At 35.3% G+C, this 15,170-nt stretch overlaps 2 protein-coding genes across 3 annotated transcripts; both read right to left on the bottom strand.

Annotated features, from left to right (window-relative positions):
• Nucleotides 1-3,472: 3,472 nt before the first annotated feature.
• Nucleotides 3,473-7,916, bottom strand: rpl10a (ribosomal protein L10a). The gene is made up of 6 exons (XM_007231915.4): nucleotides 7,816-7,916; nucleotides 7,271-7,342; nucleotides 5,393-5,473; nucleotides 4,829-4,977; nucleotides 3,965-4,137; nucleotides 3,473-3,689 (listed from the first exon to the last, which is right to left on the bottom strand). The coding sequence occupies exons 1-6, from the start codon at nucleotides 7,818-7,820 to the stop codon at nucleotides 3,519-3,521; spliced, it is 651 nt and encodes a 216-aa protein (XP_007231977.1). The 5' UTR covers nucleotides 7,821-7,916; the 3' UTR covers nucleotides 3,473-3,518.
• Nucleotides 7,917-9,010: 1,094 nt separating this feature from the next.
• fance (FA complementation group E) lies at nucleotides 9,011-14,862 on the bottom strand. 2 transcript variants are annotated; one of them, XM_015600943.3, is made up of 10 exons: nucleotides 14,467-14,862; nucleotides 12,698-13,301; nucleotides 12,266-12,310; nucleotides 12,130-12,186; nucleotides 11,522-11,665; nucleotides 10,263-10,386; nucleotides 9,865-9,940; nucleotides 9,674-9,740; nucleotides 9,429-9,554; nucleotides 9,011-9,210 (listed from the first exon to the last, which is right to left on the bottom strand). In XM_015600943.3, exons 1-10 carry the CDS (start codon nucleotides 14,664-14,666, stop codon nucleotides 9,109-9,111), a joined length of 1,545 nt encoding a protein of 514 aa, XP_015456429.3. In that variant the 5' UTR covers nucleotides 14,667-14,862; the 3' UTR covers nucleotides 9,011-9,108. The 2 variants fall into 2 exon arrangements, with proteins under 2 accessions (XP_015456429.3, XP_022526783.2); XM_022671062.2 differs by lacking the exon at nucleotides 12,130-12,186.
• Between the last annotated feature and the right edge of the window lie 308 nt (nucleotides 14,863-15,170).

The raw sequence follows: 15,170 nt of genomic DNA, 5'->3' as shown, positions 1-15,170 counted from the left end.
AACAAAATGAAATTATTAACAAGACTCAAGATAAATAACAAGACCCAATGGAATAGAGTTAAATACACAGTTAATAGTTTAATAAATGCTGCCTTCAGGTTCTCTAGGAGGGATCTACTTATGATGTTGGAGGTCATATTCATTGTGATTTTGGGCTAAAGGAACAATATCCCAATCAGAAAAATGCTAATTAGATTTAATTGTTAATTGAAAAGTTATTTAATTATGCATTCAAAGAGAAAAGTCTCACTAGAATATATCCATGGCCATTTTTTTCACAAGTGGAATGAATAACAATTATTATAGCCCGCATTGTTCATGTGATGCTGATTAACAAGAATATAATGCAATTATAAACAGCTCAGAATAACAAGCTGACTTTTTACAGAATAAACTATGGTTTTCATCTCATTGACCAGCCACCTTGATCACTGGCAGACTGGTTGAAAAAGCATAAATTAAAAGCAAAGTCTGCTATTATCTCCCCTTTAAAAAAACTGATTAAATGCCCACTTGAGTGTGCCTTCTTGCAGTAAATTATGATGTGCCTCTAGGTCAAGAACCTTTGCTAATATGTATAAATAAGTGCCTCTTTATGGGATTAAATACAAAAAAGACAAAGAAAATTGTTGTTAATGTTGGGAGATTAAAAAAAAACATACTCCTATTGTTAAATTAGCTATTCCATCCATATATGCTTTCGGTTTTAGCCAAGTTTTCAGTTTCACCCCTGACCTTAATCATCAAAGACCAGTTTACAGCATCTGAAAACCAGTTACCAGCACCTGACAACTTTTATGGAGATGCAGATTTTACTTTCCAGCAGGACTTGGCACACTGCCCACACTGCCAAAAGTACCTATTGGTCTTACATAATCTTCTAATTGTCTTTTGGGTTTTCATTAGCTGTAAGCAATATATAATATGTGGGTTTCACATTTTGAACTGAATTACTGAAATAAAGTAACTTTTCAATGATATTCAAAATTTTTGACATGTACTAGTAGGTATCTAGTAAGCAATATAGGAAATTGAATACACTTGAACTTGATCAGTTCAGACAGTGTACTTACCTGTAAACTCATTTTCTGGTAAGCAAAAAGAGAAAAAGGAGAACATTCTTAAGACTGTGTTATGCAACATGAATATACAAACTCTCCCTCCACCAGGAAAACTGTCTATTCTTTCTGAAACCATAAATCTGTGGGAAACCCACACACTGCTCTATTAAAAGAGCTTTTTGCTTGTTTTTTCCAAACACAAATGAAGCCTTCACTCAGAGCCAGGAGGCTTTGATTTAGAGCATACCGGGTTAAAAAAATAAAGGGCTGTCATTGCCGGTGAGATTCTTCTGACATTCCTCTGCCAAACCCAGTGAGCAGTTACTATAGGAAACCCACAGAGACCACAACTGAGACTGACTGAACGGCACCAGATTCCACTGACCAAACTCTTAGTTTAGATGCTCATTAAAAAACAATTGAGGTCAGAATGCAAGTATGCATGAAGAGTGTGGGAAATGAAGTATTCTCTTACCGTGTGTGGAGCTCTGAGCTTTCAGCTGCCTCCTCTCGCTCCACACTAACGTTACCAAGTTTATAATCCTGTTATAGGAGATAAAGAAGAGCTGCAGACTGTCCGCTAACACCACTCAGATCCCTGTGATGACTTTCACCTGCAGGGCTATGTATAGATCAGCTATCTTTAGCAGAACAGCAAAAACAATAATCTGAATTATTGGTTGTTGTATTTATTTAGGTAATCTTAGGTAATTTAGGTTATTAGGACACAGTTTGGCATTACAGAGAACAATTTATACAGACACGCCAAAAGTCATGGGATAGCAGTATGTAAAATGCAGGTGAATTGCAGACATTTCAAATTGCTAAAATTAATATATATATATATATATATATATATATATATATATTAATGTTATGTTTTTGATATGTAGTAGACTCCTTCCACTTCCAGGAGACTTGGGAAGTCTGGAATTGATAACATTACATCAGGGGACAGATTAGGAATGCTCACACGTTTAAGTTGAGGTGTTATCTTGTGAAGTTGAGCCAAAGTTGAGTAGGCATGTCATCAGTTTTGAAAGGATAATAAAAAATCCATATCTCAATAATAGTAGCATTTTGTTTTGAGAGATGTATTTTGTAATTATTTAGCTATTTGCTGTGAATCTTTAGGGCAAATACTTGAATAATTATTTATAAAAAACACTCAGCTCTTTAATTTTGTGGTACAATATTTATGATACATTATTTTGCATTGCATTATATTCATATTTTGTCATACTGGCAATATATTTAACACAAAAATACCCTAAAACTGCACATTCAGTGCAGGAGGCACCACATGCACGCATCCTGCAGGATACACATACACTGCACCCAGGGAGCAGTGAGTGTTTTGTCCTTGACCCAATGCTCTAACCACTGAGCCACCACTGCCCCGGAAATTCCTCCCAAAGTTCAGACACTGACTCACACTGAAAAAAAAAACAAGAAATAGTTAAAGAGCACCTATGAAAGCAAGATACCCCAGGAAACCCCACGTAAATGTAATCTCGCCTGAATGGAGTATATATTGTGCTGGAACTCATGGAGTGCTGTCTAATTGCCAAAAATACTGCCATAATACCTTACATCTCCATCACTCCTTAATAATAAGGAGGTTGTGACATCAGCACCACCTTTCGACAGTAATGATAATTGTGTGTTTGCTGAGACCCCCTAGGAACATCATCCTAGTAACAGCACACTTTAATAATGTATTTATACTGGAGATTTTAAACTTTTTAAAGGTTTTAAAATGTTAAACGCAATCCTCCTGAAACAAAAACCATCTGTGTCAAACTTAATCATTCTTAATATCTGTATTTAATTTAATGTAAGTCGCAACTCAAAGTAATTACTTTAGAAAGACAACAGTACTTATTCATATAACCATTAAAACCAGCATTCTTTTTTTTATCTAGTCTTTATTTGTAATGCAAAAGGCTTAGATGGGCTATACTGCTCCTTACAATAGTACATTTAATTTTTTACTATTTACTGATCACCTTAAAGGGTATTTTTGCACAAATGTTTGCAGGTTATAAGCATGTACTTGCTATTCTGCACCATGTTAAACACATTACATTATTTGTTACAGTATTGCTACCTTACAAAAAATGGAATTAAAAAGCAATTGCTTTAAAAAAAAATATTTTTTCTATTTAAAGTTGAAATTGGAATATTTATTGTACTAAATTTATTTTGTTGCAGCTGTACATTCCTGACGTTCATCAAAAATATTAAAACACTTGTCAGACAAGAGTATCACAAAAACAGTGTTCATATTTTAGGGCCTTACTCTCCATCCCTACTATTTAGTGATGATTTCTAAGCTGTTTTAATATGAATGTTTACTTCAAAATGCTAAGAGAAGCAAGGAGGGAAAAAAAAATCTACGACAAGCAAGATTTGGATTAATCCACATTTATTATAGAAAAGCAAAGTACAGAGTCTCTAATAGAGACGCTGAGGCTTTCCCATGGTGCTCTTGATGTACAGAGCTCTAACGTTCTGCCAGTTCTTCTTCAACAGAGACACCAAGAAGTTCACAGCGAGATGGATGTTGTACACCAGCTCATCCTCAGACATCCTCACATGGCCCACAGCCACAGCCAGACACAGCACCTGAGGACATCAAACACCAAAAGATATTAATACATTAATTTCAGCAATCACACATCTTGGCAGTCATAACAAAATTCTCAAACTTTACAAGAGAAGCAGAACATTACGGTTTTAATGGAAGTCAATAAAAAGTTCATCCTGAAACTGTTCCATGAGGCACATATTAAATTGAAGCACTGACATTTATTGAGTCTACATTTAAAACTGACCAAAGCTCAAATCACTATTACAGAAAAAGCAAATCTTTACACCACATTACACAAATAACCTCATACCTTCTTCATCTGGAATTTGATGGTAGACTTGACCTCATCCACCTTGGTGTTCAGGTTCTCGTTGTGGGTGAGCAGAGAGGGGAACTTTCCAGCCTTGTTGAGACCAGGACCCAGGATACGAGGAATCTGCTTAATCAGGGACTCAGAAGCCAGGAAGGCATCGTATTTTTTAGCTGTAAAGAACAGAAGAGACATTTTCAGTTATTTGATTCATTAAAACCCAACAGGGATATATATATATAATATAAAAACATTATGGCTGAAACTACTACTAGATCCAACCTTCAAATTTTGGGAAAAATCACAGGGTTCTTGCTCCATTTTAAAATGTCAAATTTAATGCTTTTTAAGAACTTAAGACCTCAATAATATAATTGAATGGACAAAAATGTAGTCATAACTTCTGAAGTAGAAATCAAAATGTATTGTATTGAAAATTAAAACTTAACGTTTTCCATTTATCAAATTATCTTTTAAAAATTGTTCTGTGATGCAAAACTCTTTAGCATGTTAGCTAGCTCACGCTAATGTTAGCAAGCTCTATGCTAACCTTAGTCATCTCCCCAGTAGTGTTAGCTAGCTCTCCGCTAACCTTAGTTCTCTCATCAGTAACTCGCCGCTAATGTTAGTATATGCTTTCCCACTGGTATTAAACAAATCATCTAAAAATGTAATACCTACAGCAAATTTACAGTAAACTTAAGACAATTTAAGACCTTATCAAGATTTTAATTTAAGACATTAAGACTTAAGGACCCGCAGGAACCCTGAATCAGTTATTCATTATTTGAGTTTATCAATTAATTCATTAATGCACTTAAAATAAATTAAATTAATTTTCTTCAGCCATTAAGCAAAACTCACCCAGTTTCTTGACCAGCTTCTTGTTCTTGTTCAGCTTTTTGAGAGCCTCAATGTCCATGTGGGGGATTTCAGCTGCCTTGGCTTCATCACAATGCTGCTGGTCACCAAGAACACACACTGAGAACTTGGGACGAGGGGTGGTCTTCAGCCTGCAAAGAGCAAAGCAAGAAAAAAAAAAAAAAACATTAATAATAACTAAAGACGACTGGTGCTCTCATACCAGGTGATGCAGAACGGAGGAGTCTTACCCATACCGCGTTGGCTGGCATCAGGAGCCGACAGCACAGTCATACAGTAAAATGGTCGGCTAAGGGACGAGAGCACGTATGCCCCCACCCTTAGCCTCCCCTCATGTTTTAAGACCCAGGGTAGGGGTCCGTCTGCTGTACCAACCTAGACTAGGAGGCAGCAGACTACCCAGAGCTGTTCTCCACTGCCTGTCTCTAGTCAGCCTAAATAGCTCAAGTTCAAGCTCAGACTGGTTTCTTATTTAAATAAAGTTATTATTAGGCAGGGTAGGATACAGGCAGAGAGAAGGTTGGGTGAAACAGTAAAGGTCCGAACCTGACAGTGCCTGAGAAACGCTTGTCCTTCTGGGGATCATAGTTCTTCAAGCTGATCTGCAGCTCAACCGTCTCCAAGAACCTGTGAAGTAACAAGTCAGGTTGGTCAGTATTTAACACACAAGAGGACTCAGACAATTTAATATAACAAAGAGAAGTGTCAGTGTTTGTCATTGATAATACTTTATGAAAAAGGACCTGACCAGAGATGGGTAATATAATATAATATAATAATATAATATATATTGTGTGATGGATTTGGCCATTCCCAGACTGCTAGGCCAGGTCAAAGTTTTTGACACATCTGATTTTTGATCATGTAGACAGCCAGGAATCACAAAAAAATGCCATATTTTGCAAAACCAAACCAAACCACATACTGTGTTGGGTTTAAAAATGTAGTTACAATTACTTTTGTTCAAGTGTCTCTCAGTCTGGACCCTCAAACAGCTAAAATAAGATTTATCACTCACACAACCATCAAATCCAGAGTTATAAAAGTTCTAATTTTAATTGTTACAGAAACAACCTCATTAACACAAAAAACATGAACATGTTTGATGTCCAGAAACAAATCTAATCTAATTACTTGCAAATAACAGTCCAGAGAGCCACATCAACAAGTGGTATGTATGCAGCAACACAAAGGTCAATATTTACAATATACATTTTTGTGTAATGCTTTGGTTGTGTGATGTTCTTTTATTCACCTACAAATATTTGTAATTGAACACTGTGTTCAATCTTAAGTCGATACTGAGATTGAGAATCGCTACAGTATCGCAAGACACTCCACCAAGTGCATCAATATTTTTTTATTTTTACACAGCCTCTTCCACAATACAATACGCTTTCGCAAAATGCAAAAAGGTTTGTTATAAAGTAAGCAAAAAAAATAAATAAAAAAGGCAAAGCACCAAACTAACTAAAAATCTGTCTTTTTTTTTTAGATAGTACTGGTTCCTTTCTCTCTGTTCACACTGAACAGCTAGGTTAGCAGTCAGTTTTAACACATACTGCAGCATACGTAAACAGAGCTGGACAGAATACTGATATTTTACTGCATCTTGATACATTTTCATACTGTTTTAACAAGCATATCAAGTATATCAAAACTTATACAATCAACCCTTCTGTACATTCGATTACAGAAAGAGCATTTGAACAGCAGAAACTACCTCTGCTGATACATTTTATCTGAGTTTATATATGATACTGTGTATTAAATATTAATACTTTCCATACCACCCAGCAGCTCTAGGATTGTTGCTCTTATACTGTTCATATTGAGATCAGAATTATATGGTATTGACCCCAAAAAATAAATGAATAAACAAATACTAGTGCACCTCAAACAAAAAATTAAATCCAATTTTGGACTTGATATAACACACAGTGGACCAACATGAACCGACGTCCAAAGTCAGTGCAGTGTTTTCCCAGAAAATCTTACAGCACTTCATGCTTCCCTCTGCTGACAAATTTTGTAGAGATGCAGATTTAATTTTCCAGCAGGACTTGGCACACTGCCCACACTGCCAAAAGTACTTATAAAATATTCAAAAGTGATAATGAACAGAAAAGAAAATAAAAAAAACATTTAAAATAGACCACTAAGTGGGCAAGACATCTATATAATAAACCACTTACAAATTTTGAACTGAATTACTTAAAAAAAAAAGAACTTTTTTATGATAATACATTTTTTGAGATGCACTAGTTTATGGTGATAGATTTTTGCCATATGGTCCAGACTTGTGAACATGACACACACCACAATGTTATATTTTCGCAATATTGCCCACCTCCACACCGGACACATTACAGATGAACATAAAGTGAAATAAAACGTAGTGAAATAAAAGTACGGAGTTCTTACTTTTTCCTTTTAGCAATGGAGCCAGACTGGACCTCCCGAACCGCCTCGTACAACGTGTCTCTTGAGACCTTGCTGTATTTATAAAAACAGAAAAACACAAAAGTAAATCACAGGTTTATCTATAACGTTACATGCTGCTGGACTGTAGCTGTACTCCCTTCTGACTGACTGTGTGACACCCCACCAGCGTATCTGATCAAGTTAATACCTAAACAACGATCATCCAGTGTAAAATAATGCTCTAGTTCTAATTTACAATAAGTATCGCTCAGTAATAAGCAGTTATATCAGTGTATGAAGTTGAAATGTGAGCGGATTTCTATGGATTATAGCTGGAAGCGCTCCGGCGGCGGCGGTTAGCTGTGCTAGCCGCCGGTGGGTCACTGAGAGCGGGAGATAAGAAGACTAATTTAGGGTCATTATCTCAACATTTCCACCTTCACAAACAGCCAGAACACTGCGTGCGACTTTATTCTTTGTACAAAAGCAAAATTAGTGAAGTAAAACACTTTAATAACGGAGTTATAACGCATTTTTAACCGCACCTCATTTTGGCTTGCCGTCTCCTTCCACACGGAGCTTGAAAAAGGAAGGAGGAAAGGAAGTTACGCTAAATATAAGCGCCTGTCACCTCAGCGCGGGCTTCCGGGGCTTTGTTGTGGCATATTATCCAATAAGAGCCCAAACCCCATTTCTGAATATTAATAACAAGTTAAAATCTGAATCAAATAAATTCAGTGAGCACATAATTGATGCTTTTATCTTATTGTGGGTTAAAACCATGATGTATGAATGGAAAAATACAATTATTCCATGGTAAGTATGGGATCATTTTTTCTAAATATTTTACTTCTGACTATCAAGCCACCCAAAATATTAAATTATTACATTATTATTCTCTATTGAGTTATAACTGGAAAAAGTTTTATTTGGTTTGTGACTTTATTGGATATACAATGCAATACATTTAATTTTAATTTATTTACTTACTTATTATTATTATTATTGTTATTATTATTATTATTATTGTTATTATTGTTATTATTTTTATTATTATTATTATTATTATTATTATTATTATTAATTTATCTATTATTTTTTTCCCAATATATTTTAGCTTATTTGTAATCTGTATGTTCAGGACAGGGTTTTCAATTTGCTGTGTGACTTCTTGTTTTTTTTACACATTATATAACAATTATTCTACATTTTAGATCAATATTAAGGTGATTTAAACTATAAAGAAACATTAAATTATTTAATAAACAAAAAAAGTGTTAAACAAAGCAGACTATGTTTTATATTTTAGATTCTTCAAAGTAGCACCTCTTGCTTTGATTACAGCTTGGCTGTATTTTCTCAGTCAGCTTTATGATTTAGAGTCACCTGGAATTCAGGCTTTCAGTTAACAGCTGTGCTGAACTCATCAAGAGTTAATTACTTGAATTTCTTGCCTCTTAATGTGTTTGAGAGTATCAGTTGTAAAGTTGCGAAGAGGTAGATTTGTAATACAGTCCAATTTGCATGCAATACACAAATGGCACTGCTATGGTTGTTTGCTAAATATAATTATTAAATAAAATATACAAAAATAACAATATATATACCTCTTCAGTTTTTTCGCACATAATCAAATCAAATCATATCTTTATAATATAGTTTGAAGACCTCAAAAGCTAATTCATCATGAAATTAATTAATGATGAAGTGAATCTTCTGTTTCAGAAAATCAGACATGTATACAAGTATTAATTTATTAACACTTACAGCAACAATACATTTGAGCAGATATAGAAAATATCTTTATTTATAACAAATCTATACATCAATAATTAACATTACTGAGTAATACGTTTTAAAGCACCCTGGAGGGACTTCTTTAGGAAGGTCTCGTTGTAAGAGATACAGCAAGACAGTGTGTTATGGCATGCTGCATTCACCTGAAAATACATCAGAGAAACAGAACATCACTTTAATAAGTCAAAATAGTTATTATCATACTAGGCAACAGCAATCATTTACACATTTATTAGTACGTAATAAGAAGAATTATTTATTTTTGGCCAAAGTAAGAACACCTGTAATCTGTGATTCTAGGAGAAGGCCTGAATACACTAGTCTGGATACACTAGTCTGTTATTGTGCTTATTTAACTCACATGACACTGGAACTTTGTCAGCACAGTCAGCATCATCTTAGAGAACTTCATGGATTTGGAAAAGTGTGGTGACTGGCTGCTCAGCTGTTTAGTAAAGAGGGAGAAAAGCCCCTCATTCAGCTCAATCTATAAAAAGAAAATAAAAGCACATAAAAACTCACACTACAACAAAGAAAACTATATACTCCACAAACAACTGATGAATGAATAAAATAATGAAAGAAATGTAATAAAAAAAGACCTACCTTCAATTCCAGTAAGGCATGGATGACTGACAACAAACTCTCATTCCAGGATACCTCGAGGGTCATCCTGAAAAATAAAAATCAATAATGGTTTAATTTAAACCAGTGTTTTTTTTTATTAGCTTAAAATGCATATAGAGATCTATTTATATATCACACACACAAATCTCTATATATAGACTTTGACTCACTCAAATACAAGAAGTCTGTGATGTGGCTCAAGGCAGTCCTTTACCAGCTGACAGAGTAATTCAGCCTGAGCGCTACCTGGAGGGCAAATCAGCAACAATCATTGGGTTTTATAGTCTTTCTAGTTTTTTTCTTTATGTTTTACCACAGTGTGATGGTGCATTTTGTTTCTTTCTTTGGAAAACTCAATATAAAAAAATATAAATAATATAAAAATAGTATAAATATATAAAAATATATACATCAATGCATATGAATATAATGCATATGTTTTACCACTTATAACAAATTGTAAAAATATACAGGTATACACCGACATAGATTGAGGTGGACCATAGATACACAGTAACTTCATAAAGCTTAGAATCATCCTTTATAAGATGACAAATATCCTACACACCTGTCCGTCCCTCCTTTATAACTGGCTCAATAAGAGCTTGGCAGGTTGGTCTTGGGTATTGACTGCAGAGTGACGTTACAGCAGTGACCAGAGAGCGGGATGCTGGTTCAGTGAGGGACAGAACCTGAGATAGTGATAGAAATACAGAGTGATAAAGAAAGCATTCTAAAGATGAATGTCACACCTTATTACAACCTTCAATCTGTGTATAAAATGCAGTGTCATGTTTCCAGCTTTGTAAAGACCAGAGTCCACAGCCACAGTTTATGCATTTGTAACATTGTCTATATTTGGTCTGATTAGCTTTGGTTTCACATTGTAGTTTAGTGAGCAGACTAAGGAACTTTACTATATCCTGTCATCATCAGCTACGTGTGCTGCATTTTTCTATAGTTCATATTAATATGTCTTTATTATGACTTCGCCGAGCTGCTTTGCTAGGTGTTGGAACAAATTCCAGTTCTGTGTAAAAAAACTCCCCGTTGCGTATATGGGCATATATGTGTGAATGTAAAAGATTCTCCTCAGATTCCTTTTATTTCTATTTATAAATAAGGGTTAATCTACTGTTACAATAAATAAATGAATTCCCAGTATAGCGTTTTTGTGCATACAGCTCAGTTGCAAGGGGAGTCAAATTTTTGGCACAACACCAGTTCCTTTTTCCACTGGATTGTTTAAAGACTGAAACAACTTCCTGGTCTGGACCGTAGTTAAGGGCCCATTTTACACCTGCTTCTTTGATTCAGATCAAACTAAAAGGTCTGAAAGTACAAACCAAACAAAGTAGGTGAACGCACCCTTAATCCATGTTCAAACTGCTCAAAATCATATCCATGTTGAAATCATATTTGTTTCTCAAATCAGATCTGTTGAAGATGACTGCCCGTACTGTTACTTACAAATAATCAGCTCAAGATTTGTGTCCAGTCATCACAAATATTTCAGCATGTGTGGCTGTGGTACTGAGGTTGGCATCAGTAACTAACCTTTGGTGCTCTTCCTTGACCCTCACACTTTTGTTTTTTCACTCTGGATTTGATAAGGACATTGTTTGTCATGTGACCCAAAAGACACGCTGTAATCTAATTTAAGTGTCTAGATTGAGACAATTCTTTACAAACCACTAAAGATCTAGCTAAAGATAAAGTTTGGTAGTTTAGCTAAGAAATTAGCTTGAATTAGTAAATTGTTTAAATCAGACTTTTCATAAAAAACTGTTTTTGAATATGAAATTTGTAAACTATGCAAGTGCTCACCTTGCCCAGTAGCAGGTTTTTGATAATGATAGAAGCAGCCCTGTGGCTAAGATCTGGAGTCAGAGCCAGCAGAAATCTACAGAAGTGAGGTAACATCTGCTCAGGCGTTTCAGCTAAACACAGAATTCCACACAGTGTCTCCATCTGAAGAAAGAGATTAAAAATAAATGATCAGCATTATACACAAATACATGGAAACACTCTGAAACACCAATATTCGTTAGTGCGTTTGTTTGCTCTCAAATCAGACTTAAGTTTTATTGGATTCCAAAAGATATTGGTGGAGGCGAAGGAGGTGTAATGGTGTGGGAAGGTTTTTTGGCACACTTTAAGACGGTTAATGACAAGCAATCATCACTGTAATGATACAGTTTAATTTTTTGAGTATTGTTCCTAACCATGTGTATCCCTTTTTGGTCAAACAGCTATTTCCAGCAGGTTAAACAAACCATGTCACAAGACAAAAGTTGTCTCAAACTGGTTAGCACCCTCCTGGATGCACAAGAATCTTTGTGGAATCCAGTCAGGAATAATTAAGGGTTTTTTGAGAGCAAAAGAAGGTCCTACACAGTCTTAGTAAAGTGCACAGTGTGGGTTTAAGTTCCAACCTCTTTGGGATCACATTCATTCAGTATTTTCAGTGTAGCCATACAGCTCTCATTCCACTATAAAACAAGAAAAAAAAGTAAGGAAGTGAATTAAAATTATTTATTTTAGGGAAAAAAAATCAGTAGCTCCTCTTACCTCTGTTTCAGACTCTAATAATTCTTTCAGCAAAGGAACAGCAGCCTGAAACAAACAAACAATTACTGATTTTTATTTATTTATTTATTTATTTATTTATTAATTATTATTATTATTATTATTACTACTACTACTATTATTATATGGGACTTAGTAAGTTACTGTTTACCGTTTAAATGTTTTCTTTGTTTCTACTCAATGTATAAAACTGTAGTATATATACTAAAGAAAAAAGTAAATAATTATGTTTAAGTAGTGTAGTCTCAAAATCAATTAAAAAAATTAAATATTACCAGGAATAGTTATCGCAAACACACCCTGAAATATTGTGATATTATTTTAGGCCACACATCATACTGCTTAAGCCATGCAAATGTGAATCTGCACAAATATAATAAGCCAAATGCTGTAGGTTGTACACTTCCACTTCACCTTTATATTGTCTGGCAAGGCACTTAAAGGACCTTCCTGTGGCTCTTTCTGTTGAGAAGCTCTTTCTGGACCACTGTAAAGCTGCAGTGCTTCCTCATCAACTGCCTCCTCATCCACAGCCACCTTTTCACCCTCAGCCACCTTTTCACCCTCAGCTTTCTCAATGTCTGGCAAATCTGTCTTTAACCTTTTGGTGTGGGGCTCATTCAAATCAGTCTCCATATCCTGATCCAAGACCTCACTTTTTCTCTTCTTCTGCACAGAATCTGCCTCACTATCTGCATGCAGTTCCCTCCTGTGTTCATTCAGGTAGTCTTTCCAGCCTCCTCCTGTTGCTTGAGGGTCTTTAAATCGGTCACACAGGCCTTTCAGACGCTCCACACACTCTGAGCTCAGAAGGCTTTTTTCCTCATGTTCCACATGACCAATGTCTCTGTGAAGCTGATAAATTAGGGTCTGAATCCATGGTTTTCGCTTCTTATCCTGATCCAGACAGTGGAGAAGGGAGAGAACACTATACCGTGGAGCCCAAGAATGGACAAGGTGCAAAAAGCAGAGCAGATCAGTCTTGAAAGCGTCAGAAAACAAGCACACCAGTGGCTTTCTGCAATGTAAGACAAACAAAAAAAGCAAGATCATAATCAGTACAATGATCTGCATGTGTATCTCATATGGAAAGAGATTTCAGCAGTGAAAACATAATTTATTTCTATCAAAATTTAATACAGTTTAGTTCAAATGTTTCCTCCCTTCATTAAGCCTCTCTTACTACATGTTGTTTGTAGAAATGTCTTACTACAAATATCAGAATTCTGTCATGTTACAATAAAAGCCTATTTTTTACAATAAAGCTAACAATAAAAAAGTGGGGATAAAATGAGATAAAATTACCCATACAACACTCATGGATGTCCAAATAAAAAAAAACAAATAGCAGTTTTTGTATTAAAAATATATTTAAGAGACTCAAATATGACAATATTTTATTGTGTACATTGTCACTTCGATGAATGTGATAAATGATCAGTGGATTTGCCAGTTGATTACGGAGTGTGCATTAATCCCAGTTGAAACCGAAACTAAACTACTAAATATGGGGTAGTATTTAGATCCAATTGTATATAAACTGCTACTGGCGCATTTTGTATTCTGATATCTTCTAAACATGCAATAAATATTGTGATCAAATATTTTACCAAACTGCCCAGCCCTACTGAACATAAAATAGTAAAAAATAAAAGCTTTATTTAGGCAGTTCAATTATTAATACATTTACTTTCAGGATTTTTTTTTAAATATTAAGAGGTTTTGTTGGAAGTCTAGCCTTTGTAAATATGGATTCACTTTACCAGCATACATATAACTTAGATGTATATGGATATATATTCTAATAATTTGCTAGCTGCACATTCTATTTGAGTGCACATACTAACTGAAAAAAATAATAAATGTAGGAATGAAATGTCTCTGATGTAGGAAATGGATTAAGAAAACTTTTCTCAGAGCAAGTTATACATTTGCCCTGCTTTTACTGGAAATATTTATGGAAATGCACTATATCGCTAAAAACAAAAAAAAATGTGTGTTTGCTTGTTCAAATTAATGTCTCATCCTCTAAGAAAAAAATTGGGATACATCTTTATTGGTGCAGAATGCCATACATTATGCAAAGAAAAAAAAGCTAATTTCTAGTACAATAATTACTTCACTGGACTGTGTTGGTGCTGATGGTGGGGATGCTCAGTCCTAAAGTTAGTTGGTCTACTCACGTGGTGAGTTCTTGAGTGTCTTCATCCAGCGTCGCTTCGTCTTCACATAAACTCTGTAGAAAAGCTGAGAGGGAGAAGAGCGGATTAACCGCCCGCAGTCTGACCACCACCTTCTGAGCTCCACTCGCTCCTGCGCTCAGTAAAGCCTGAGCGAGCAGCCGGCAGGGAGCGGGGAGCCGCCGCAGCAGCACAGCCGACATATCGCCGCCCTGCAGCTCTCCAGGGTTACACCTGCTTTAACCGGCGTTACACAGCGCTACAGTGCTGCTGCTGTGTTTATTCACAGGCTGAAAAAAAGTTCTGTCAGCACAGCAGAAAGAAGAGAAGAGAAGAAGAGAGACAGACCGCGCTGTTTGTTTGTATTTCCTCTTCTTCAGAGATCAGGCTCTCTGCATATACTATCCCAACAGCTCCATCTAGTGTTTGGTAGACCTGTATACACATAGTGTTTTCAGGAGGATTCACTCATTAACTCATTCACTATTCTTCCAAACTAAACTTTTATTTTATTAAAACTTTTTTTAAATCTTTTTTTAAACTCTTTATTAGAAAACTATAACACACATATTTAACTGATCAAAACATGTACCGGTCAATCTCAGACAGCTTTACTTATTTTTTTACAAGATGGTTACATTTTTCTCAGACCTTTTACCAAAACTCATGTGACATTTAAAAAGTATGTTTAAAAGCAGGTCCACTAA

This window comes from Astyanax mexicanus, chromosome 12 (genome assembly GCF_023375975.1).
Source record: "Astyanax mexicanus isolate ESR-SI-001 chromosome 12, AstMex3_surface, whole genome shotgun sequence".
In the NCBI taxonomy this organism is placed as follows: Eukaryota; Metazoa; Chordata; class Actinopteri; order Characiformes; family Acestrorhamphidae; genus Astyanax; species Astyanax mexicanus.
This window is presented reverse-complemented; position numbering and strand designations above follow the sequence as displayed.

Coding starts and splice junctions, on each gene's coding strand:
- fance (XM_015600943.3), bottom strand. CDS start 14,666: ATGTCGGCTGTGCTGCTGCGGCGGCTCCCCGCTCCCTGCCGGCTGCTC. Junction 13,302..14,466: donor GACACTCAAGAACTCACCAC/GTGAGTAGACCA, acceptor CTTACATTGCAG/AAAGCCACTGGTGTGCTTGT. Junction 9,741..9,864: donor CACAGACTTCTTGTATTTGA/GTGAGTCAAAGT, acceptor TTTATTTTTCAG/GATGACCCTCGAGGTATCCT.
- rpl10a (XM_007231915.4), bottom strand. Junction 5,474..7,270: donor TCCATTGCTAAAAGGAAAAA/GTAAGAACTCCG, acceptor GTTACTTCACAG/GTTCTTGGAGACGGTTGAGC. Junction 4,978..5,392: donor CGTTTCTCAGGCACTGTCAG/GTTCGGACCTTT, acceptor TGCTCTTTGCAG/GCTGAAGACCACCCCTCGTC.